General features: G+C 28.9%; 1 protein-coding gene and 1 long non-coding RNA gene across 2 annotated transcripts; one reads left to right on the top strand and one right to left on the bottom strand.

Annotated features, from left to right (window-relative positions):
* Window positions 1-1,324: 1,324 nt before the first annotated feature.
* LOC145958320 (uncharacterized) lies at window positions 1,325-7,023 on the bottom strand. The gene is made up of 2 exons (XR_014434054.1): window positions 6,666-7,023; window positions 1,325-1,640 (listed from the first exon to the last, which is right to left on the bottom strand). It is a non-coding gene; the product is annotated as an uncharacterized LOC145958320 (long non-coding RNA).
* Window positions 7,024-17,818: 10,795 nt separating this feature from the next.
* LOC109806974 (uncharacterized) lies at window positions 17,819-18,872 on the top strand. The gene is made up of 2 exons (XM_020369506.3): window positions 17,819-18,147; window positions 18,401-18,872. Exons 1-2 carry the CDS (start codon window positions 17,819-17,821, stop codon window positions 18,870-18,872), a joined length of 801 nt encoding a protein of 266 aa, XP_020225095.1.
* Window positions 18,873-24,439: the final 5,567 nt, after the last annotated feature.

Below are 24,439 nucleotides of genomic sequence, written 5' to 3'. Positions count from 1 at the left end.
TCTCTGCAATATTTTTGTGGGTGTCATAGCGCCACGAATATATTTTACTATTTTAGAACATGAAGGTGGTAGTGATTAGCACTATAATAGGAGCAATGCATAGCATGCCACGATCGATCCATCAAACCAACATTTTCCCCGATTCTTGTAAGAATTCATAATATATTTGTTTAATTATGTCTTGGTTTAAGATGGTTAAATTTAAAATGGAGAAAATAATCGTCGCTACCTGTTGCACCACCATAATGTCATAAAAACATAGTGAGAATTTAATCATGAGAAATACTAATAGTACGTTCTCTTAAATATTTTTCTTAATACATACTCTACTATAAATTAAAATTTTAAAAGAAAATTATAAATTATTGTGAGGTCTACCATGTGATAATTTTAAACAGTTTTATATCATGTCTTTGGTTTCAACTAATTTCAACATGATATTTATTATTAAAGTTTTTCAATTTAAAAAAAAAATTAATAACACGCAACAAGTTAAAAATAGAGATCATGATAGTTTCTCATATAAAGTTGGAAATGAGTCAAATTGAATTGAGTTTGCTTCACCTCAAGCTGGTTTAACTCAATAATATTTATTTTATTGGTTTAAACTTCACTCGTTAGTTTGGTCCAGCTCATTAGCTTGAATTATATAAACTAAGAGTCAAATTATTTAAATCTAATGCATTTTAAAATTTTAATATATTAATAGATTTTAGAAGAAAGAAAATAATTGTTTATTTTTTTTAAAAGATAAAACATAACTTATTCTATTAATTTTACAAAATTATAAGGTATATGATTCCAAAGTAAGCTAATAACAACTAAAGTATGCAAAAATAAAAAGTATCTCATCTTGAATAAAATAATTAAAAAAAACTCAATTAACTATGAAACCTTAAGGTGTCCACTTTTTTTTAAGTATTATTGACTTATAACTAATTTTTGAAAGTTCTTTTAAATTTTAATAAGTTAAAATTAAATAGAAAATTAATTATATAAATTATATATTTATATATCTAGTCCATTCATGAATCAAAGGAACCAAATCATATGCAACTCAAACTTGGCTCATGATAAGCACATTCAAATAAAAGAAAAGTCCAAGGAAGCAAATAAACATAAACTTAACAGAAAAGGCCCAACTAGCTAGATAATTTCATTTGAACATTTTAAGAGTTGTTTTTGTTATATTTCTTTTAATTTATTATCGTTGGTGTCACGACACATGGGTATGCAACTTGTTTAAAAAGGGCCTCCAATTTCTCCTTGAATAATTAAATAAATAATTAATATGAAATAAATTTTAAAACTAGAAACATGTATCTTATAAAGTCTCTTAAACATCAATTCTTAGTAAAAGGGTTCACAAATCTTTCAACAACTCTATTAAATAAAAGAAGGCATAACTAAATAATGTGTAAGATTAAAAGAAGATACCAATCGCCCATTTGAACAAAACTCCAACATCAAACATGATTTAATTAAACTTGAATAATTCCAAACAAAATACTAAAACTATAAATCTTCATCTCAATGTCATACTAATTAGATCGAAACTCCTAGACAAGTGAAGCTCTGAGTCTTTCCACTATCAAATACATATTCTTGTACTTGATATATTCCAACAATTGACAATCAACCTAAACACAAGCATAGAGAGTGACAATACATGATCTCATATGTACACAACATATATGAAGTATAAGAGTAGCCACACAAATTCACATAATTAATTAATCTCATATACCCATCAATCGTCATCCATACATCCAAAACAATATTAACAATGCATTAATCCATCATCATTAACCAACAATGTACTTTAATCATTCATAATTATAATTATAAAGACTCTTACAAATGCATGTTCCTAATTCTATATGTATATGATACCAAATCTCCTCATCAACCTCTATAGAATAGCATAGCAGTCATGGAGTGGAACCACCCATCTATAGTGATCCCCTTGAACCACCCTTAACCAAGAAATGTCTATTAGGGTCTTATCAAAGTGTTACAACTTTCCATAGTTGCCTTCCATTTCTATTAGAGGTTTCCTACCATAACATCCTCCAGGGTATAGGTAGATGACCTATGATATCCTTGTTGAATCCCACCTTAGTATATGTTTTAATAATGACAAACTCTTAGTTTCAAGTTTTAACTATAAAGAGTTCTCATGTAGAGTACTAAAAGATTTGTTCAAATGTTTCATATATATTCTATTTAGTACTAAGAAGCTTATAACTCAAAAGCTTCAATAGAAAGCATTTAAGCAACTTGAGTTATTATGTTGCACCATTGGTCTTAGTTGATTGATGAGTACAAGTTGATGTCAACACTACTTAAAAAATAAGCAATCCCTAACAAACCTATTTTGAAAACTATAAAAGAAGACCTTGGCTACATTTCAAAAGCAGGCAGGAGCAAAGAGAGAAATCACATTAAATCAACTATCAAAGTTGTAATCCTTGCTTCATACTTTACTTTTCAGAGATCTCCACTTCTACATTTGTATCAATCTTATAATAGAGAAAATGAAGTGTGAATCTTCCTTAGTGGAAGCTCCAATTAGGAGGAACTATTGTAACCATAGTTGAGTGTTAGGATACACAAACCCATTTTCTATAAAAGCCTTCCTTACCCAGATTTCAGTTGTAGAGGTGTAGGAAGGAGAGAAATGAGTTCAACCAAGATGATCTAAGATCTCATAGTAGGTGGTTGTGAGGTTGGGTTACTCAATAGGTTGTTGAGGGAGAAATCTCAACAAGTGGTTGAGTGGAAATTACTAATGGCAGGTGGTTGTGTAGTGAGGAAACTATATTAGTAGATTGCTTGAGGTGTAAGTTAAACAACAATGATTGTGTTTAGTGAAAAATCTCACTAGGTTGTGAGAGGATTGAATGTAGCCTTATTTAGGGTGAATCAGCATAAAAACTCAATGTGAAATCTCTCTAACTTTATCTCCTTACTAGCTATAGTTTTATTATTGTTTTATACATCTCTACCACATAATCTTTTATTACTTTAAATTACTTAGAAGATAGTCTCATAAGAAAAAATTTTAACACTCAAAAGGTTCACTTTTTGAAGGATAAATTTTCATAAATAACATATTTTTAAGGAATACAACATTCAACCTCCTTTCTTGTTGCCTAACATTCACTTCAATTCCACCTGTACATACTCATATTATCTTGTGAACAAAGTATGTATGCATGAGTCATATCACAACATTACAATATGCAATGATCCACTTCCTCATTTTCCAATCCACAACACTGGGCTTATCCACCACATTTCACCACAATACTCATGTTAATTCAGCACATAATGCATCAAGACAACTCCTCAGAGAACATCATTAATACATACACCCAAAGTGCATCATTCAATTAACTTCTTACATATTACAAACTTATTATTTTTATTTTCTTAGTTCTTAGTTTTATCTCTCCTCTAGACTCCTCAATTGTCAATTAATTTGTACAATTAACATTGTTTGGGAAAATGACTAGTGCTTAATGAGGTTGGACTCACACTCGACAAGGAGAGGTCAGGGATCTCTTTGCCAAAATCATGCCTAGTATAGGATCACCTGTTCTCAATGTGGCAAGGTTTGGGACCTATTTGTCTCAATCTCGCCCGACATGGCTATCCTTATACACCCGATGTCAAGGAGCCTAAATCCCTCTAGAACCCTTTTGCTCGACTTGGTCCAAGCCACATCTAAAATCGCACTTCCCCAGAAATCGATGTCAAATGGTGTGAGGTGCTACATAGGGAGGTTTAGGACTTCTCTATAGTGCCACGCCCAATGTGATCCTTCTCACACTCGGCACGGTCGTAGGCTCTGCACATTGCAAAATTGCGAGCTACTCAATTCATTTACAACAATTCATTCATACACAACCTTTTACCTTAATTAATCACCATACACTACAAGAAAATTACATATTAGCGAGGGACTATTCCCTCGCTATTTCCTCTCTAATCTCTCGCTAATCAGATTTGCGACGAAATAGTGATGAAATTGCGAGAGACCATTCCCTCGCTAAATACAGGTAGCTAATTAGCGAGGGATTTAATCCGTCGCCAATCCCTCGCAAAATCCGTCGCCAATCCCTCGCTAAGGTCCTCGCTAATTATATTAAGGATGCTTTCTATTTGCTCGCTAATTTGCGGTAAAGCTTCCCCGCTATTCCCTCGCTAAGGGGTCGCAAAATATCCCTCTCTAATTTGTAGCTAATCCCTCGCTAATGTTCCCTCACAAACCCCTCTCTATTCCCTTACTATATTTCTTAGCTAAAGCCTTGCAATTCCCTCGCTGAATATCCCTCGCAGACCCTTCTCTATTCCCTAGCAATATTTCCCTAGCAATTGTCTCGCTATTCCCTCGCAATATTTCCCTAGCAATTTTCTCGCTATTCCCTCGCAATATTTCCCTAGCAATTCTCTCGCTATTCCCTCGCAATATTTCCCTAGCAATTTTCTCGCTATTCCCTCACAATATTTCCCTAGCAATTCTCTCGCTATTCCCTCGCAATATTTTCCTAGCAATTCTCTCGCTATTCCCTCGCAATATTTCCCTAGCAATTTTCTCGCTATTCCCTCGCAACATTTCCCTAGCAATTATCTCGCTATTCCCTTGCAATACTTCCCTAGCAATTATCTCGCTATTCCCTCGCAATATTTCCCTAGCAATTGTCTCGTTATTCCTTCGCTATATTTTCCTAGCTATTTGCTCTTTTTTCCCTCGCTATTTTGTCTTTCACATGATATGCCTCTAATTATGTGGCGGGTCTAGGAATAAACTCTCCTACCCCCTTTTAAGAAAACAATTTGAGAAGGAAATTTTGGAAAGTAAATTTGAAAATGAAGACAAAATAATGGGAGATTTTTAAGTAGCTAGCATTAGATAACGTTGCCATACATGGTGAAAAGATCAAATAGTATGTATAATCCAGGAAAGCAAGTCAAAAATAAACGCAAAAAGTTTCTTCTCCCCATTAAGTAGTCATAACTTGTGATACTGTAGCAAGTATTGTACTATATATAGGGCCACATTCCCACTCCCCAGTTGCAAAAGTTGAACAAAGAGTGGCCCTTAACTTACTATAAGAAAATCAACACAAAACAGAACACAACGTGCAAAACGTTGGAAATGACCTACCATGTGCCTGTTCCTAATACAAATAGCAAGTAAATATGTGTTTAGTTTTTGTTATTACGGGTAGGAGCAAAAGAAGTGACAACAAATATTAGAGGAACTATTTAAAACAAAAAGAAATTATAAGAACTAGAAAAAATCAGGGCTATATATAAATGGAACATCTTTAACCATGTTTAGAGATATTGGTGCATTATACATAAACTTGTGCCTGTTTTAAAATGAAAAAGAAAAGGAAGCTGCTAAAGTTGAAGACACGGTTCTAATATAATATAAGGTTTTTAACATTATCTTTCCGACTATTCCGTTCTATTAGTATCTTTTACTGCAGATAGAAACTTGATATTTTTTAGTTCATTACTAGAAAATTTCACCTATATATTTTTTAAAACCATATATGTGGCTTGATTGTAAAATATGAACTTGTGACTAAACTGTTCGGTTATGGAACATGTTATAGTTAACTGCTTTGGGTGGTCAAGCCAGATTCAAATGACCCACAACAATAATTGACGATTTGACGTATGCTTCACCATGATAAACAGCCGTCAAAGAATAATTAAGCATTTTAAACATGTTACAAACAATTCTTATATTATGAAATACCAAAAGAATAAATAATCAATGTTAAATTTTACAACAACAACATAATGCTCTTTCTAAAAATAAAATAAAATAAAATAAAATAACCCACATAAGCTTTGTTGGGCCTTCCTTAGATTGATATAAAATAGTGATTGTCCAGTTTACCCGAGATACAACTTTTTATATTTTTTTTACTATCTTTAACCATTATATAAAATGGGTAAACATCAAATGTCTTTTGCGAATGCATCTTTTTCCTTTGGATTAATCAAATGTCTTTTGTGAGTAGTCACAATAGGAGAAGCTAACTGGATTTGATATGGTGAGATCCGGATAGGTAGAGAGAGATATTTATAATTTGATAATGACAACTCTCTGAAGGAAGAAGCAATAATATAACAAATCATGCACTTCCAATCATTAGAACAAAATTCAACGTGGGGCCATAGATGTATACTTGTTATAAAAAAATATTTTCATGACCTAATTGATAATTAAATAATAATAAAGAGCTTTGTCCTCACTTAATCAAATACAAACTACTCAAAACCCTCACTGCCAGTGTTTTCAACTTATACATAAACTAAATTTAACTAACGGAAAACCAAGTGCTTATTAAAAATTTTATGCAAACAGGGCCTAAATGAACAATAAAGGCAAAACGCATTTCCGTACAAAAGAATTAAAAGCCCCGATGTGAAGGTGCACCACTCACGGAGGATCCAAATTTTCAACCAATAACACATTCCGACGCAATTAAAAAGCTGAAATACTAAAAAATAAAAATAAAAAAATCTTGAAGATGCAATTGCAAGAAACGCGAGCAATTAAAAAAGTGAAATCAGAGTATGCAAAATGGTGTGAAGGTGTGAAACGAAGCGAGAAATTTGGAAGCAGAGAAAACCCTAACCTCCGCGGCAGAGAGAGAGAGAAGGAGTGAAGGCACTTGGGTTTTACCGGCTTCTGTCTGTATCCATGCCTCAGTTATCATTTCCTTTACATATGTTTCTCTTCCCTTTTACATTTTTTCTTTTCTTCTTTTTCGTTTTATCATTTCCTTTACTCACCAAAATAAATAAATAAATAAATATATAAAATGTCTCAGTTATCAACTCACCGGTTCATGTCTTTCTTTTCTTTTTTCCACTTTCAGCCATCCAATTGGAATGCACATCCATATTTATTGAAAATAATTTTAAAAAATTGACCTTTTTTAATATTTTTTGCCTATTTTTCCTTTTTGATCTTGACTTTAAGAAAGTTAAAATCGTAGCATAATTAATTACCACTAAGAAGTTCTAAGACTCTAAACGGCTGAAGTTTAACTTCATTAAACAATATTAGGCAACATATTGGCCTTTCTATATTTTAAGCATAATTCTCTACCATATTCTTGAAATCTTATAGTCAATGTAACAATAATTTTAATTTATGCCTGCATGAACCAATCTTATTGTCGCTTGATTTGCGAGAACTAACTATACTGAAAGGACTAGTTGCAAGAAAGTTAAAAAAACCATCCAATTGGAATATGGTTTGGATGTTTTCTTGTAATATATATGTGGATTTTAAAAAATATATATGAGTAAAAATTCAGTCACTTTAAAAGTAACTCTTAAATGAGTTATTTAATGAATGTAATTACGTTATATATTGAATTTCTTATTCAATAAATTAAGTCTAAAAATTTGTATGCTTTATCTTTTAATCAATAATTTTATTTAATAGATTATATTAGATAATATTTAATAATTTTTAAAATTAATATTAGATAATATTTAATAATTCTAAAAATATTTTTAAATATTCAATAATTAAAAAATATTAGATAATATTAGTCAATTTGCAAGACTTTGTTCTCTAAATTTGCGAGACATTTTTTAGGGTAGTGCAAGCAACGTAATCTCTTATTTGCGAGGGATTAGCGACAATACTTTTCCCTCACTAATTTGCGAGGGATTTGCGAGGGATATACTTATAACTCATTAGCGAGGGATTTGCGACAAGAAAAAACTCTCGCTAGATGAGAAATTAATTTTTTTTTATTTTGGGTCATAATTTGGAGAGGGATTTGCTAGGCATTTGCGAGGGCTTCAGTTCCTCGCTAAATAAGCACTAACTGTAGCGAAGGATTTGCGAGGAGATAAAGGTTGGTCGCAAAATGCTCCTATTTAGTGAGGGAATTTAGCGAGGGATATAAATCCAAGCTATTTCCTCGCTAAATTCCCTCGCTAATCCGCAAAATTCTTGTAGTGTTTGCGAGGGATTAGCGAAAAAAATTTCCCTCCCTAATTTGTGAAGGATTTGCGAGGAATTTGCGAGGGCTATACTTATAATTCATTAGCGAGGAATTTGCGACAAGAAAACTCCCTCGCAAGATGAAAAATTTATTTTTTATTTTGGCTCATAATTTGGAGAGGGATTTGCAAGACATTTGCGAGGGACTAAGTTTCTCGCTAAAGAAGCACTAACTTTAGCGAAGAATTTGCGAGAAGACAAAGGTTGGTCGCAAAATAGCGAGGGACTTTAGCTAGGAATATAAATCCAAGCTATTTGCTCGCTAATTAGCGAGGGATTAGAGAGGAATTATATCCCTCGCTAAATTCCCTCGCTAATCTGCAAAATTCTTGTAGTGATATCATTCAAACCATCGTTTACCACTCTTACATCAATCAATAAAAAAATTCATTCAATTAGATCAAAATCCCTAAAATCATAATTAACTTAATCCCTCAAACGTTGTAAATCATCGTCACACTGATTCAATCAAATTTAGTTACAAATCATTAATAAAACAAAGAATGACATCAACAAATTTCATAGAAGAACATCCATTAGAATCTCAAATAGAACCTATGAGACTTAAGATCATCTCTCTACTATTGTCCCTCATATCTACCCAATGATGTGATAATCTCACTCCCCTTACTTGTAGTGATGATCTCATGATTCAATGTGCTTCCTGTAGCTTTGGTTGCTATTCCATACTCCTTTTGGTGTTCTCTTTTAGGTTTCTTTAAGCAAGTGCTTTAGGGTTTCAAAAGATGTGTAATGAACGTAATCCCCCCTTATTTTATTTCAGAAGATGTTTCTCCTGATAAGTTTTTGTAGGTTAGGCCCAAAGTCCAACCTAATCCTCTCTACTATACCTATCTACTTATTTTATTTATTAATAAAATATTTCTCTCTATATAACTTAATTAATCAAATATTTATTTCTTTAATTTTAAAAAATAAGGTGTTACATAAATGAAGTTTATTCAGTAAATATTTGTAGATTTTTTACCATTAGATAGTCTTCCCTTTAGTATTCAAAGATATAACTACTCTTATCAACTCATTTATCTATCATCATCAATTTCAATTTATTAGTTCATAATTCAAGTTCAACAAGCTAATTATAGAATCAGGTTTCAAATTATTTTCATATTCGTTCAGTTCATTCTCATCCCTAATCCTATACCACTTTATGATCCCTTAATTCTAGTTATTATTTAAAAAATCTCAATATTTTAAAGTTTTTAATAAATTTTAACAAGTAATATAATATGCGTTACGAAGTGTTTTAAAAACATATTATTAGCACTCTTCTCTGGTTATACAGTTTCATACTCAATGGACAATATTTACATTTAGGAATAATGATGTTTTTAGTCTTGGAAATTTTCTAAAATTTGATTTTATTCCCTAAATTTTTAAAACATTGGTTTTTATTTTTTGTGATTTAAGGCACCCGAAACTCAGGTTCCTGTATATAGGAAAACAGTGTTAATTTTAACGACTAAAATTTGAGTATTTTAAAAAACACAGGAGCAAAAGTTATTTGTTTTAAATATTGTGAATAAAAATAAAAAAATTAAACATTTTTTTACACCAACATCAAAAATCAAACTTTTAATCTTTACATTATGAACGAAATTGATAATTTCATGAAAGTAGCGTGGGGACGAAGATTTCACTCCTAGAAAGTAAGAGATAAATAAATTGAGAAAATAGCACATATTGATAGTTGGTTTAAAGTAAGTTAATTTTATAAAATATTTAATTTAAATGAATAGTAGATAAATATTTAATCTAAATGTTATGACAATATGTAAAAGAAAGAGAAGAGAAAGAAGACGACACACAAATTACGTGGTTCAGTCAGTGTGACCTACGTCTACGGGCAGTTCAAGAGTTTCTTATTTCTGAATGAATAGAGATATCTGATACAGATTCCTTTTAGCCTTATAACAAGGAATAGTAACGGACAAAATTATAAATTCAAGGCATCTCAACAATTCTTGACTTGTTGTGCACCGGGGGTTACCACACATATACACATATCTTCACATTTGTGAGATATTGTCCATTTTGGGCCTAAGCCCTCACGGTTTTGCTTTTGGACACTACCCAAAAGGCCTCTTAACCAATGGAGACAACTGTGTGTATATAAACTCATGTTCATCCTCTTGTTTGAACGATGTAAGACTTTGCTTGCATCCCAACACTAAATGAATGGTAGAAGATTTCACTCCTATAGAGTAAGAGATAAATAAATTGAGAAAATAACACATATTTATAGTTGGTTTAAAATAAGTTAAATTTATAAAAATATTTAATTTAAATGAATAGTAGATATATTTTGAGTTTAAAATTTATAAATTGTTAATGTAAAAGTTTTATATTGTAAATCAATAAAAAAAAAAAAGTCTTTGATGGAAACAAGGAAAAACTAGAATTACAATAGGATAAAGTCATCGATCTATCGTATGTTATCTATGGTTCGAATAAATTGTAATGTAACAGCCTCATTTTTACTTATCATTTTCTAATTATTTAATATTAATTTTAAGCATACAGGTAAAAATTCGTAAATTCTTAGTACGCAATTGTGTTAAAAATATAAAACATATGTTAAATTGTATTTTTAGACTTTCTATTTTGGTCAATATGTAATTTCGGTTTCTCTATTTTAAAATAAAAAAATTTTATTATTATAATTTTTATAAAAGAAAATACAAAATTTTGGTCATTTCATCAAATTGAAACTTATTAATTGTTAAATTTTAATATTTATTCATATTCGAGTAATGTTACATTTAATAATATGATAGTTAGAGATAAAAAAAACTATAAAAAAAATTATGCAAAACAAGATTTATTAATAAATAAATATCAATTAGATGTTAAAATATATAAAAATAAATATTTTTTAATGTTATTTTTTAACTTTTATCTTACTTGTCACTCTCGAAATATTACATCAATTAATTGGAGATAGTGATTAAACAACGTCAAAAATTTAATGATCAACAAATATCAAATTGATAATAAGATCAAAATTTATATTTTTAAAAATAAGGAGATAAAATATCTCTATTTTAATATAGAAAGTCTAAAGTTACAGATTGACAAAAACAACATTACAACAAAATAAAATTTTAGTGACGTTTAGATTTTAGAGGGGTGTATTGGTTTAGGATTTTGTAGGATTTTAAAAGACTTTTTTTTAGTAAAAAAGTTCATTGGTATTCAATCAGGATTTTATGTCACTTAAAAATAATCCAATGGTATTCAATCTAGATTTTCAAGATTTTTTAAAGAGACCATTAAAATCCATTGGTATTCATTTGAGATTTTTTACAACTTAAAAACAATCCATTGGTATTCAAAAATATAAGGATTTTAAAGGATTGTTGTGTGAGAGGGATTTTGAAGGACTTTCTAGTGTTATCTATAAATACCAAATTCATAAAACAATCTCATCCAAACCCATCGGATTTTGAAGGATTGTTTGAAGTGACTTTTCAAGAATTTTCAAGTGAGTTTTTCATCTTTTTTTTCTATGCTTCTGTCTTCTCCATTTTTTCTCCGCTAATAATACTGCACTATTATTCATTGCTCATATATAATATTGTAGTACTGTTCTCATCTCATTCCCCTATTTTGTGAAACTCCGATATGTAAATAATAGTGTTATTGACTTGCTCTATTTTTCTGTTCGTTTTCTTTAATTGAATTGCTTTATTTTATTCTATGTAGTTGAATTTGTTCTTTTATATAACACAAAAAAACGCTTGAAATTTCAACTTTTAAGTAGTAATTTTTTTATAACACAAGTCAAGAAAAGAAAAAGGTGAAAGATGAAAATGGATCTTAGTTGGGAGGAAGAACCCTCTCAGCATAAAAATTGCGATCTCTCATTTCCTTAAGTTTGTTACTCTTATCCCTCCTCCTTTTATGACTCAACAATTATTTTATTTTTTTTACTATGAATTTTTCTTTTTATTTTTATATTGTGAAATTAACATAAGACATTGCAGTATCTAATTTTTTAGGGTTTTGGATTTATGTCTTCATTAGCTTATTTTTTAAAAGAGAAAATATTTTTAAAATATTTGTTAGAATAATTTACATTTATAAATATCGTTAAAAATTATCATTTAATATATAACTAAAATAATATATATATATATATATATATATATATATTCTAAATCTAAATGCTTATTCTTTAAATAATAATAATAATTATAATTATTATTATTATTATACTAATATTATATATATTGCATATATATTCTCAATGTCAATTTTTAGCTCCATTTCGAGGTGTAAGATATCATCTACAAGATTTTGCAGGTCAGGGTAATGACCTTGAAAATGAGAAAGAATTGTTTAATCTTCGTCATGCATCTTTAAGAAATGTGATCGAGAGAATATTTGGTATTTTTAAATCAAGGTTCACAATTTTTAAGTCAGCACCTCTATTTTTATTTAAGACACAAGTAGAACCTGTGTTAGTATTTGCATCGCTACATAACTTTCTACGTAAAGAATGTCATTATGATGAATTTTCAATTGAAGCGGTGGATGAACCTTCATCTTCAACGTTACCAATTAATGAAGATCATACTTTTGAACCTATTATTCAAACCCAGGAGCAAGAGCGAAAAGGCGCTAATGCTTGGAAGATTAGTATAACTATGGATATGTGCGTGAATGCTATTTAAGAGGATAAGATATTATGGAGAATTATTATTATTATTATTATTATTTATCTAGACATTATTATTTTTTATTATTTTAGTCTTTGACTCTTTTTAAATTTGAATGTATGAAATTTATTTTGAAATCTTATCAAATGTCAAAAATCCATGAAAATTCTACAAAATCCACAAAATCCCACAGAATCCATTAAAATCATGATTTAAAAGTCTTGCAGAATCCATTAAAATCCTGAATTTAAGTCTTGTAGAATCCTACAAAATCGTAAAAGTCATGAAAATCCTGCAAAGTCTTTTAACATTCGCAGGATTTTTTTTAACTAAAAAAGTCATTTAAAATCCTAATCCAATACACCCCCCTTAATATGATTTTTAGTGATAATAAAAATTGTTGCAAAATCTTTTATCAGCATTTTTACATTAGCGATTGTATGCAGTGTCGTTAAAACATTTATCGACAATTATTCTGCATGTTGGTAAAAACTCTTATAATGGTCGAAAAAAATGTATAAGTTTTTGTGACATTTTTTTACTAGTATTTAATATTTTTTGCTATTGCTACTAAAAGTTTAAGAAATGATTCATAATACTCTTAAATTACCTTATCTATATTCGATGTAAGATGATGGTTGTCCTCTACTTATATATTCTTTAATTATTTTTTTTAAATTTTCTTATCTCATAATTAATTATTTTATTTATAGTCAATATGAGATTTGGGTTTTTCCCTTATTTTTTAATTGTTTTATCTCTTAAGAGATGTGAGACTTGCAAGGTGGGAGTTGCTCTCTACTTACATACTCTTTAATTATTTTATCTATAGTCGATGACTCGATGTGAGACTTAAGTTTTTCCAAATACACTCTCTCAAGTTTAGCACTACTGAGTTTAGTAATAACGAATAATCTGATAACAACTTAAAATAGTAAGTTATAGGTCTAACTCAATCCTACAAAATAAACTAGTAAGGTAAGAGTTATCATCCATTTATATACTCTTTAATTATCTTATCTCTAGTCGATGAGGGACTTGAATTTTTTTTAATAAATAATTTTCACTAATAATAAATTTTGGTGTGATGTAAATATATATTTTAGTAGTTATTATATATTAGTCATTAATATTTTTATTAGATAATAAAATAGAGGTAATTAATTTATTACCATTAAATAATTATCAGTAATAATAAATTTTGTTATAATATAAAATGATCAAAGTAATATTAAGCCTATAATATACCATAGCTCAGAGTTTTAATAATTTTTTCAAGTGAGGTTTGAGAAATAATAGAAAAACCGATTCATCCTATTAGAAACAGTAATAATAAGATAAAATAATAAAAATAGATAAGAGTATTTAAAATATGTGTTTAAATTAGAAATAAACATACTTTACATATATTTTTAGAAATCTTTTAAAGACATTGAAATTGTCCATGTGAAACGACTAAAATGTCACTAGTTTGTAAAGAGCGTTTAAAATTGTAAAGAAAAACAAATAGTATATATAGAATAGTTTGTAATGGTCGAAACTTCACTTTGAGTTTTATATGAATTGGATGAATTTTCTCTAATTCTCTCTCTCAACTCAAAGCTTGTTTCTCTCCTTGAAACTTCATTTCTCTTATTCTCCCTTAAGTGCGGTGAGATTTGGAGGGATTTATCACTCCATGAGTGTGGCGTCACCAAGGGAGCTCTTTACCTCTTCATGTGTGCTTGAAGGTGACTTCTAACACCTTTAGAAGCCATTGGAGAAGCTAGGAGGAGACCAAGAAGGAAAAGATCCATTCAAGGAACTTGGAGAAGGAAAAGATCCATTCAAGGAACTTGGAGAAAGAACTACATCAATCTAATCTCTCCAAGGGTTTTCCATCAAAGGATGTCTCCTTAGTAGGGATATTAAGAGTTATAAGGTGAAGAGTGTCTCATATGGGTTATGAAGGAGGGGTCCTTGAGAATAAAAGTTTGTTATATTCTAAACCTTAATCTTTAGTGAAGAAATCTAAATGTAGCATGAGGACTTGATGTAGGTCAAGTTTGACTGAACCAGGATAAATTTAATTGTGCTAATTTAATTATTTATTTGATTTTATTAATTTGAATTGAATCTAAACTTTTCTAAGCCTAAAAATTCAAATTAACTTGGCAACCCAATTTTCTTGTCTTTCTAAATCAAATAATCTTTAAAACTTAAATTTTTTGGAACATGAAAATATTTTATTTTAAACTCAATCCACCCCTCTTGAGTTATTGAGGCCCCTTGGTTAACATAGATGACTCGGCGAGCATTTCAAAGTTTCACTAGTTTCAATCTTTGTTGACAAAAATAAAATATTATGTTTACATTTAAAGTCAATTATAATATTTAATATATGAGTTTCATTTATGTGTAAAAGTCTAAAAGTTTAGGAACAACCACGAAGATTATGGTGGCCAATAAATTAAAGTAGCATCATTGAAAAACCAATGCGAAGACTCGGGTAATTAATACGTAAATAAATTCATTGAATTGAATGAGTATATAAATGAATTAAGGACGTTTCAAAGTTCTACTAGTTTTACTCTTTGTTGACTAAAATAAATCACTTTAAATGAACATACAAAGCCAATTTTCATATATATAATATTTTACTATCAACTCCCATTTTGATAGAACTATATAAAAAAATATAGACCTTAGATCAATGATGAAAAATTATAAAATAATAAAGTTTTTAGATTTTTTTGAGATACTAAAAATGCTTATAATGGCTAAAGTGGGGGGTTATGTTTCTAGTGGAAAGGAAAGAGGATAAAGCTCACTATCATATGCTATTTTTTCTTAATTCAACTCTCTCCCCAAGATAAAAAATATTACTTGACCAATTTGATAAGATAAGAAATAAATAAAATAAATCATATTTTATTAGTGTATAAAATACTAATAAAAACATAATGGAATAATGGATTAAATATTGTGGAGAAAAGGTAAACACTGGAAAAAAAAAAGGTGAATAGTATCAATCAAAAACTCTCATTTTTTCAAGTAATTAAGTAATGATGCTAATAGTAAATAGTGTTGAAGAAAAGACAGATAAAACATAAGGTATTTTTTATACTGGTTTGTTTCAACCATCGAGACCACGTCTAGTTCTCAATCCAACTAGATTGAGTTCAACTATCTTAAACAAGATACAAGTATTCTTTCAACTAGCCACTTATGGCTTAAACTTAAGTATTAATTGAAGTGTCTCTTCAAACAATCTACCAAATTATTCTTTTCACACAAAGTCTCTTCAAGCTTCAATACCAAGTATTCTTTTACAATCAAATCTCTCAAGGCTCAAACAAGTATTCCTTTACAGTCAAATCTCTCCAAACTCAAACTAGTATTTTTCTATAGTCAAGCTTCTCTAGACTTAAACAATTATTCTTTATAGAAAAGTCTTTTTAGACTTAAAAAGTATTTTTTTTACAAACAAGCCTCTTTAAGCTTAACCCTACAACAATGGTTATATCTGGGTAAAGTTTTACAAATGTTGTTTTGTCTTATAAACAAGACATGATACAACCAATTAAGAATAGAAATCTTTACATAAAGAATGAATGAATGATAATTTCTACAAAAGGTTATCTCTGAAAATTTTTGTCAAAATTTCTTATTTTTGATCGTGAAGCTTCTTATATAGTAGCCCAGATAAAGATGACCATTGCAAAACTTGAGGATTTTTCATAATCTTGCTTTATTTGTCTTTGTTCCATGTTCCTTGAGGTGAGAAGTGTTTTTTGATGCATTAAATGCATTTCACCAAATTATCACTTCTTATCATATCAAGGAGGCTATTTATCAACTTTAGGATCCCAAACATATCATTTATAATGTGTGTCAACAAGGAGTAGGTTCTGCGTTGACTTTTGTTGATTTTTTCCAAGATTTCAAGGATTCGTTTTTCCTTAGGCTCGTGCAAAGCATGACTTCATTCACTTTTATAGATTTATGATATTCAAAGAGCTTTCTTAGTTTGATTTATTAAACAATCAGTTAGACAAACAACAAGTAGTTGTTAGTCATCATAAATGATATGCTTTTAAGATTTTATGAACTCAGAATATATGCTTTGTATGATAACACATCATCTATCTAACGATTTACATCTTTATGCATCATCTAACTTGTATTCTGCAAAAATATTCTCTCTTAGAAAAATGTTCTATTTGTTAACATTAAAACTTGAAAGCTTGAGGGATCTAAGATCGTTTTTTGACTTAACAAATATGTTTTTAGTCCTTAAACTTTTGCCAATTTTTCTTGTCCTTAACATTTTGTTTACTAATTTTAATCTCTAAACATTCTTCGATTTCCACTTTTAGCCCTTTAGCATTTTCTCGTTAACATTTTTGGTCCCTAGTGTCAATTTTTTTTTGTTCATGGAGAAAAATTTTAGGGACTAAAACCAAAAAATATTTTCTCAAAGATTAAAAATAATAGTTTGACAAAATTTTAGGGACTAAAATCATATTTAATCCTAAAATAATTATAAATGAACCCTTAACTAATAAATATGGTTGACTTAATGAAAATGAGATGGTAAACTCTTAATCATGTAAAGTATTGTCATTCCTACATATAATTTTATTAATTTTATCATTGAAAATTTTCAAAACAAAGTTGTAGCAATTGTATGTATATATTTTTATTGAAAGGAATTGCAATGACAACAACATGGTTTGAGCCTAAGATCCTATGCAAACTACCCCATGAAGGCATAAGTATTTCAAAAATATAAATATTATTTGAACAATAAGTTGTGCAATAAATTTTTCAATTAAGAGAGAGAAATATAATAAATGTTATGTCGAAGACAGATAGATACAAAAATTGTGTACAAATTATTTGAATAAAATTTTTCTAAAATAGTTAATATATACAATTAAATGTTTTAGGGATATTTTGGTAAATGAACCATTTCCATCGAGTATATAAATTAAGCTACAACAAGTTGTATATTTCAACATAGTCCAAGTGCAATTCCAATAGCCTTTACTCTTTGTATTGTCTTCCACCCCTAGTTAATATCCCTCACCATTTCTCAACAATGATGCCTGAAATCATTGATTTGACAAACTCCTCTCCATCACCACCCAGGTCATCTAATGCATCCATAGTCCTTGGTTCTACTAGACAAGTAAAATTTGAGAATGCTCATTTTCCCTTAATTGTTGGCACAAATCCCAACTTGAGTCAAGCAAGCCAACAACAAATTGTTACTCCTTGGCCAACTTTTGACCAAACCAATGTGCCTTCTCAAATTGTTACTAGTTTCCAACCTAGCATGCAAGGTGGGATTGTTACAACTGAACCAAACAAATACTTGGTTCCTCATGGAGCTATGCTGAATGAGCCTTGGACCCAAAGAGATCATGAGTTTGTTCCTTCAAACTTAATCTAATTATATATATATATATATATATATATATATATATATATATATATATATAATTTTCTTATGCTTTTTTATTGTCTTTCCATTTCCATTATTCTCTCAAAATTTTGGGGAAAAAAGTAATTTGGAAGCAAATTAATCTATCGTTAGTCTTAAGAATATCTTTGTGTTACTATTTTTTACTGGATTTTATTTTGCTAGGACACTAATTAATATACTACATTTTGATTATAGGTTATTTGTAATGGGGCTAATTAGATATGGAAAAGGGCGTTGGACAAAAATTGCTAAAGATTTTTTGCGCAATAAGACCCCTCAACAAGTTCAAAGCTATGCAGCTAACTTCATGCAACAGGTACCACCACCATTCCCACATGAATTTGGGAGAAGGACCCCCACTTACTCCTCACCTCACTTCATGTCCAATGATTGGAACTTGATTATTGATCCATCTATCCCAAACTCTGTGCCTGTGGTTGTTAACAACCGATCTCAACAACTTTTCACCCTTGTCCCAATGACTGATCGCTTTCTTTTGGATCCACCAAATGGAGAAGCTAGCACCAGCACCAATAATAACACCAACACCATCAAGTATGGGTTTCAGATGCATACAGGAGATGTCGTTGCAAGCACTTCCATGAATGTTACTCCAAGTGCTAATGAAGACATTGATTTGGAGTTGCGCTTAGGTCCAAGACATTGAGTCTCAAATATGTGTATCATGCTTGGATAGATTAATAAAACTAGATAGTTATCTAAGTGTTGTGTGATTATATCACTATTGCATAGACAAATATAGAGAACTTTGTTTCCTTTAATCTTTGTGGATTTTAGTTTTAGTTTTTTTTTTATGATGTCAAGGTTATGTAGGTGTTGGCTTCATAATTCTCTTTCTTCATTTTCATGTAATAAAATTACCAGTGCAAATGGCTCTTTTCAACACTTTTTCTTTGGTTTAAGCATTTTTATTGCGAAAGACAAATATTCTCTTCTCTTGCTTATAACTCATGATTTAACTAAGGTTCTTTTTTTAAAAAAAAATAATTTATGGTTGTAATTTTGGTCGCACAACATCCAAGTTTTTCAAAATTATGTGATCAAATTAGTCATAATATTATACATTAGTCATCAAAATTTTGGATTTAACTTTTGTAAGTTTTGATTCTTGACTCAATGTCAATTGTCAAGTGTTTTAGTAAAAAAAAAAAAACTTAAGGTCTTTAATGAATTATAATAGAAAATTTTGTTAAAATTGTTAATGTTAATTGGGGTGCATTAAATTGTTCTCTTGTTATCACTGAGCACATAGATTAATTGATACAAGGTTGTCCCACCCTAATCATTGGTCTTTAGTTCAAGTTAAGGTATGAAATTTCCTTGAATAATTAGAAGGGGAGTTTTGCTGCTCATAATGATCCTACTTGACTCAAGCAAGCTTGTCTTTGCTGGAGGATTCATATGGCCAATAGGAAAAAATATTTTCATTGTTGATAAAGTCGCCTAAATATTGATGTAAATGCTATTAATCGTGACACTCTTCTAACACAAAAATATTACCGTCATCATCTCATTCAACTTATTATTCCACATAATTAAGTGGGTTCACAAAAAGTTCTAATTCTAGAAAAGTATTATCAATGACAAAATTAGGAAGAAAAGATCATAAAGATCATGTTTTCAAGTACCAAGAAGCATGAATTTCCAACAAATCAACCTCTAATTATAGTTTCCAGTTAAGAGTCTTGAGACCATGTCTTAGAAGAAATGCTTATAGACTCTCAAATTACTCTTAATTGGTATAAATTTTGTTTAATATTTGATTAAATAATATTCTTGTTTTAGGGAAGCAACTATGTTTTCATTTGATTGTTATATTTTATTTTTGACTGTATAAGAGCTTATATTATAGGAGATTTCTAGGTTAAAAAAAACAAACACCAAGTCACAAAGTTCTCATTGAATTCTAAAAAATCAAAAAGACATTGATGTCAAGACAATAAAAAAATATATATTTAAGGGTTTGATATCTTACACCCACTTGAGTTTTAAGAAAGAATAAGTTAGCAAGCTATAACTACGGTATTTTTTAAAACACACTAATGTGTAACTTGCTAATTACTCCTTCTAAAAAACAGGTGGATATAAGTTAGCAAATCTCATCGATAACTAAAGGTCTATATTGAGTTTCAACAATTCAACCGTAAAGTTAAAGGTTATTATTAAATAGATCAAGCCTATAAATTAACGTGTAATATGTTTTTAAAAGTAGCCTTTAATTTGAATGTATGTAACAAAGTATGAAGTAATCATCAAATTTTGTATATAATTGTAGACATTATATATTCATTAAGAACTTTTAATTTAACGATTGAATCGACAAAATTCAATATAGAGCAAGAGTTATTGAGTGGAACAGCTCTACCAAGAGTTACTCTTTGAGTAAGAGGATCCCAACCATGTATATGTGTGTGTGTTCATATAAAATGATGAAAGTCAAAGTTTTCCATATTTTACTCCATCTATTTAGCGGTTATAGAAATTATAGGCATAAACTCGTAAAAAATAACAAACGAACATTAACCTCATGAATGTTAAAAAAGAGATATTTAATTATTTGACATCACAATTATTATTTTAATTAACAATATATATACACACATATGTGTGTCTAATTATTCAAAGAATAACTCTTGGTAGATATACTCAATTTAAAAACTCTTTTGTGCAAATTAATTTTTGACAATCTAATCATTAAATCAAAAATATTTTCTGGAGTGGTGAATGTCTAAAATTTTTTATGATGTTTGAGAATTACTTGACGCTTCATTAAATAAATTAAATTTATATTAAATAAATTAAAATTAATGTATGATATACTTTTCTAACTATATGTCAAATATAAGATTAACTAATTATAAATATCGGTTATATCTAAAATATGGTGTGCTTAATCATTGAGTTAATATCAATATTCAATTGTTAGATCATTAAAATTTAATATATAATAAAAGTTATTGAATAGTGTAACTCTACCGAGAGATACTATTGGATTAACTTGATCAATAATCTTATATTTATTTCAAAATAATTTCATATCCTTAGTATATACTTATTATAATTTAGCAATTTTTTTTATAAAATTTATTATTTTTTTATTAATATGTTAATAATCATACTTTTCAATTATTTTTTTAATTCTTTAAGAATAGTTAAGGTATTTATTAACAAACATTTTTTTTGTGCAAAATAGTAACAACAAGATTCAAAGCTAAGACTTCAGACATAGTACCCCTATGTTAGAGCTAGCCCTAGTGACCAACAATTTATTTGATGTATCATGACTTTTTCTTTTGTATTTATTTTTCATCATTTATGTGAGTGTGTGTGATGAGGGATCAAATGACTCTAAGAGTATTTCTTTTTAAAGTTACTCCACTCAATAACTCTGGTGTATGATAAATTTCAATGATCCAACCGTTAAATTAAAAAAATTTAATGTATAGATTAAGTCTACAAATTTAAAAAAAAAATCATATGATACTTTGTTATATGGATTTAAATAAACATATAAAATGATTTTATGATTATCTGTCAATTTGAATTAATAAAATGAACTCTCAAATAGATTATATATATATATAGTAGGGATCAAATAACTCCAAGAGTAAGTCTACCTAAGGTTACTTTATTCAATAACTCATATTCTACATTAAACCTCAACGATCTAACGTTGAATTTAAAGTTCTTAATGCATAGATCAAATTAGCAATTTTTTAAAAATTTAAAAATCATTTGATACATTGTTTCATTAACTCAAATTGACAAATAATCATAAAAGCATTTTATATGTTGATTTGAATTAATGAAACGAAATATCTAATAATTTTTTTATTTTTTTTTAAATTTGTAGACTTGATCTATGCATTAAAAACTTTAAATTCAACGGTTAAATTGTTGAAATTTGATATAGAACATGAGTTATTGAATGAAGTAAGTTTACCTAGACTTACTCCTAAAATAAATGGATCCCTCTTTATAGCGGAATACTTCATCTACAAGACATTTACTTTGAATTAATATCATTTATGATGTCTAATAACTAAATCAATGTATGTACAATATTCCTTAATAGGTTGAAGCAAAACAACCTCTTTGATACCTACAATGACAAAAGAGAAGGGAGACATGCTTTACATTAGAAAAAGACAAGCGAATCTCGTGAATCATGAAAATCTTCAAAAAAAATGTTGTTTTTGAACTGACACGTGCATAGCTCCACTTTTTCAATACCTAAATGGTGATAAGTATTTTTCTTAATTATATAAAAAGTGACTATTTGGTAAAAACAATTAATACAAGCATTTAATACACAAACAGATACTTATCTCCATAAGAAATGAAGATGAAAATAGACGAAGAAAGCATATGAGAGATGCTCAAGGATTTGCAACGATCATCATCATTGAAGTCTCATAAAAGAAATATTGAAGCTCAAAATGAAAGACATGACAACATGACAACAAATAAAGAGATCAATTATTGTAAAAATTATATTCTTTTGTTTTTGTAAAATGTCTTTTCACCTAATTGTTTGTATCATGTCTTGATAGTAAAACAAAATAACATAGTTAGCTTACCCAACTTTAACTGTGTTATTACTTTGAGCTTAGAGAAACTTGATTGTAAATGAATAATTGTTGTTTTGACCCTAAAAAGGCTTGAGTGTAAAAAAATACTTGTTGGTTTGAGTTTGGGGAGGCATGTCTGTAAAAGAATACTTGGTTGTTAAAACTTGGAGAGGTTTTATGTTGAAATAATAATTAGGTAGTTGCTTGAAAAGGCAAGTCAAAGAATACTTAGGTTTGAGTCAGAAGTGGCTTGGTAAAATAATACTTGTAACTTTGCATAAGATAGTGGAACTTGATCTAGTTGGATCAAGAACTAGACGTAGTCTCAATGGTTAATGTAATGCCTATTTTTATAGTTCTTAAGTTTAGTATTAAATATGTATTTTTTATAAATTATTAATGCACTTATAACATGAATAATATTTCACATAAAGACAAGGTAGATTTTGTGAACTTATGCACATATAGTTGACTTATAATTACATTACATATCATTCTAAAATATTTACATACTATATATTCTCTACTTCTACTACAATATTTACATATTAGGTTGATATAGATTTACTATTGGGTTAACATAGTTGGTTGGGGGTAGATAGAAGGTAACTATTATATGACCATCAATAACAGTAGGAATTTCTTGGGTCGGAGAGAATGTAAAAGTTGATAATGCTACACCGTGAAAGGTAACAAAATTAGCAACTGCATCCACACTCCAACTCGTTCTAGAAAATACTGCTAATATAACTGAAGGAAAAGGGTCTGGTATTGCTGGCAGATCCATCTATTTTATATTATAATTAATTAAATTTTTAAATAAAGAAAAATAAGGAGTGAGAACAATTATCCAATAAATATCAATAATTAAACAAAATGCATAGAAATATTTTTAACCAACATTAAGTGAATATATTAGTCCTTCTTGATATAATAAAAACTTGAATTATTCTTATAGTAGCTAATCAAGATAAATGAACATTATAATATCAAATAACAAAAGATTATTTCACCTTAAGTTTTTTACTCATTTAAAACCACAAAGTCAGATCTTCAACTACAAATTAATTTAAACTTTCATTCTTATGGTCATAAAATAACATTTATCTTTATAATGTATGAAGAAATAATAACAAGATGAGCTTAGAAAAAAATTAAACAAAACTATATTATAGTTAGAACTATTATAAAAATAATTAAGCTAAATAAATTTTCATATTTTTAATTATTTAAATAACAGTTAAAAACATCATAAAATAATTAAACAACATAAACTAGAAACACCTTATTAATTATTTATAGTTAAAAGTATCATAGATTAAACAAATGAGTGAGATTTGTGGTATCTCACTAAATAAATATACATAGATGTAACATAAAAGAAACAAATATAATAGTATAGAAAATTTAAAAGGATAAGAGTCTCTTCCCCCTTACCAGCATTACTTCACCCATCATCCTTTGCAAGGCCCCTTCCCACCATAACTAAGCATCAAACATCAATGAAGGTAACAAGATTCACCTTCTAAGCAACAAGACACTCCATAACCTTAAAGGTTTTCTCAATATCAATCAACCAAATCATCACGCCTTCTAGGTCATATCCTCCTTTGAAAGAGGGTAGATGGTTATGTTGAAATTA

This window comes from Cajanus cajan, chromosome 5 (assembly GCF_000230855.2).
Source record: "Cajanus cajan strain Asha chromosome 5, NIPB_CcT2T_4, whole genome shotgun sequence".
Classification (NCBI taxonomy): domain Eukaryota; kingdom Viridiplantae; phylum Streptophyta; class Magnoliopsida; order Fabales; family Fabaceae; genus Cajanus; species Cajanus cajan.
This window is presented reverse-complemented; position numbering and strand designations above follow the sequence as displayed.

What these genes read in the sequence shown, in the direction of transcription:
- LOC109806974 (XM_020369506.3), top strand. Translation starts at nt 17,819, where the DNA reads ATGATGCCTGAAATCATTGATTTGACAAACTCCTCTCCATCACCACCC. An exon ending in TGGACCCAAAGAGATCATGA is followed by an intron (nt 18,148 to 18,400) that starts GTTTGTTCCTTC and finishes TTTTGATTATAG; the next exon opens with GTTATTTGTAATGGGGCTAA.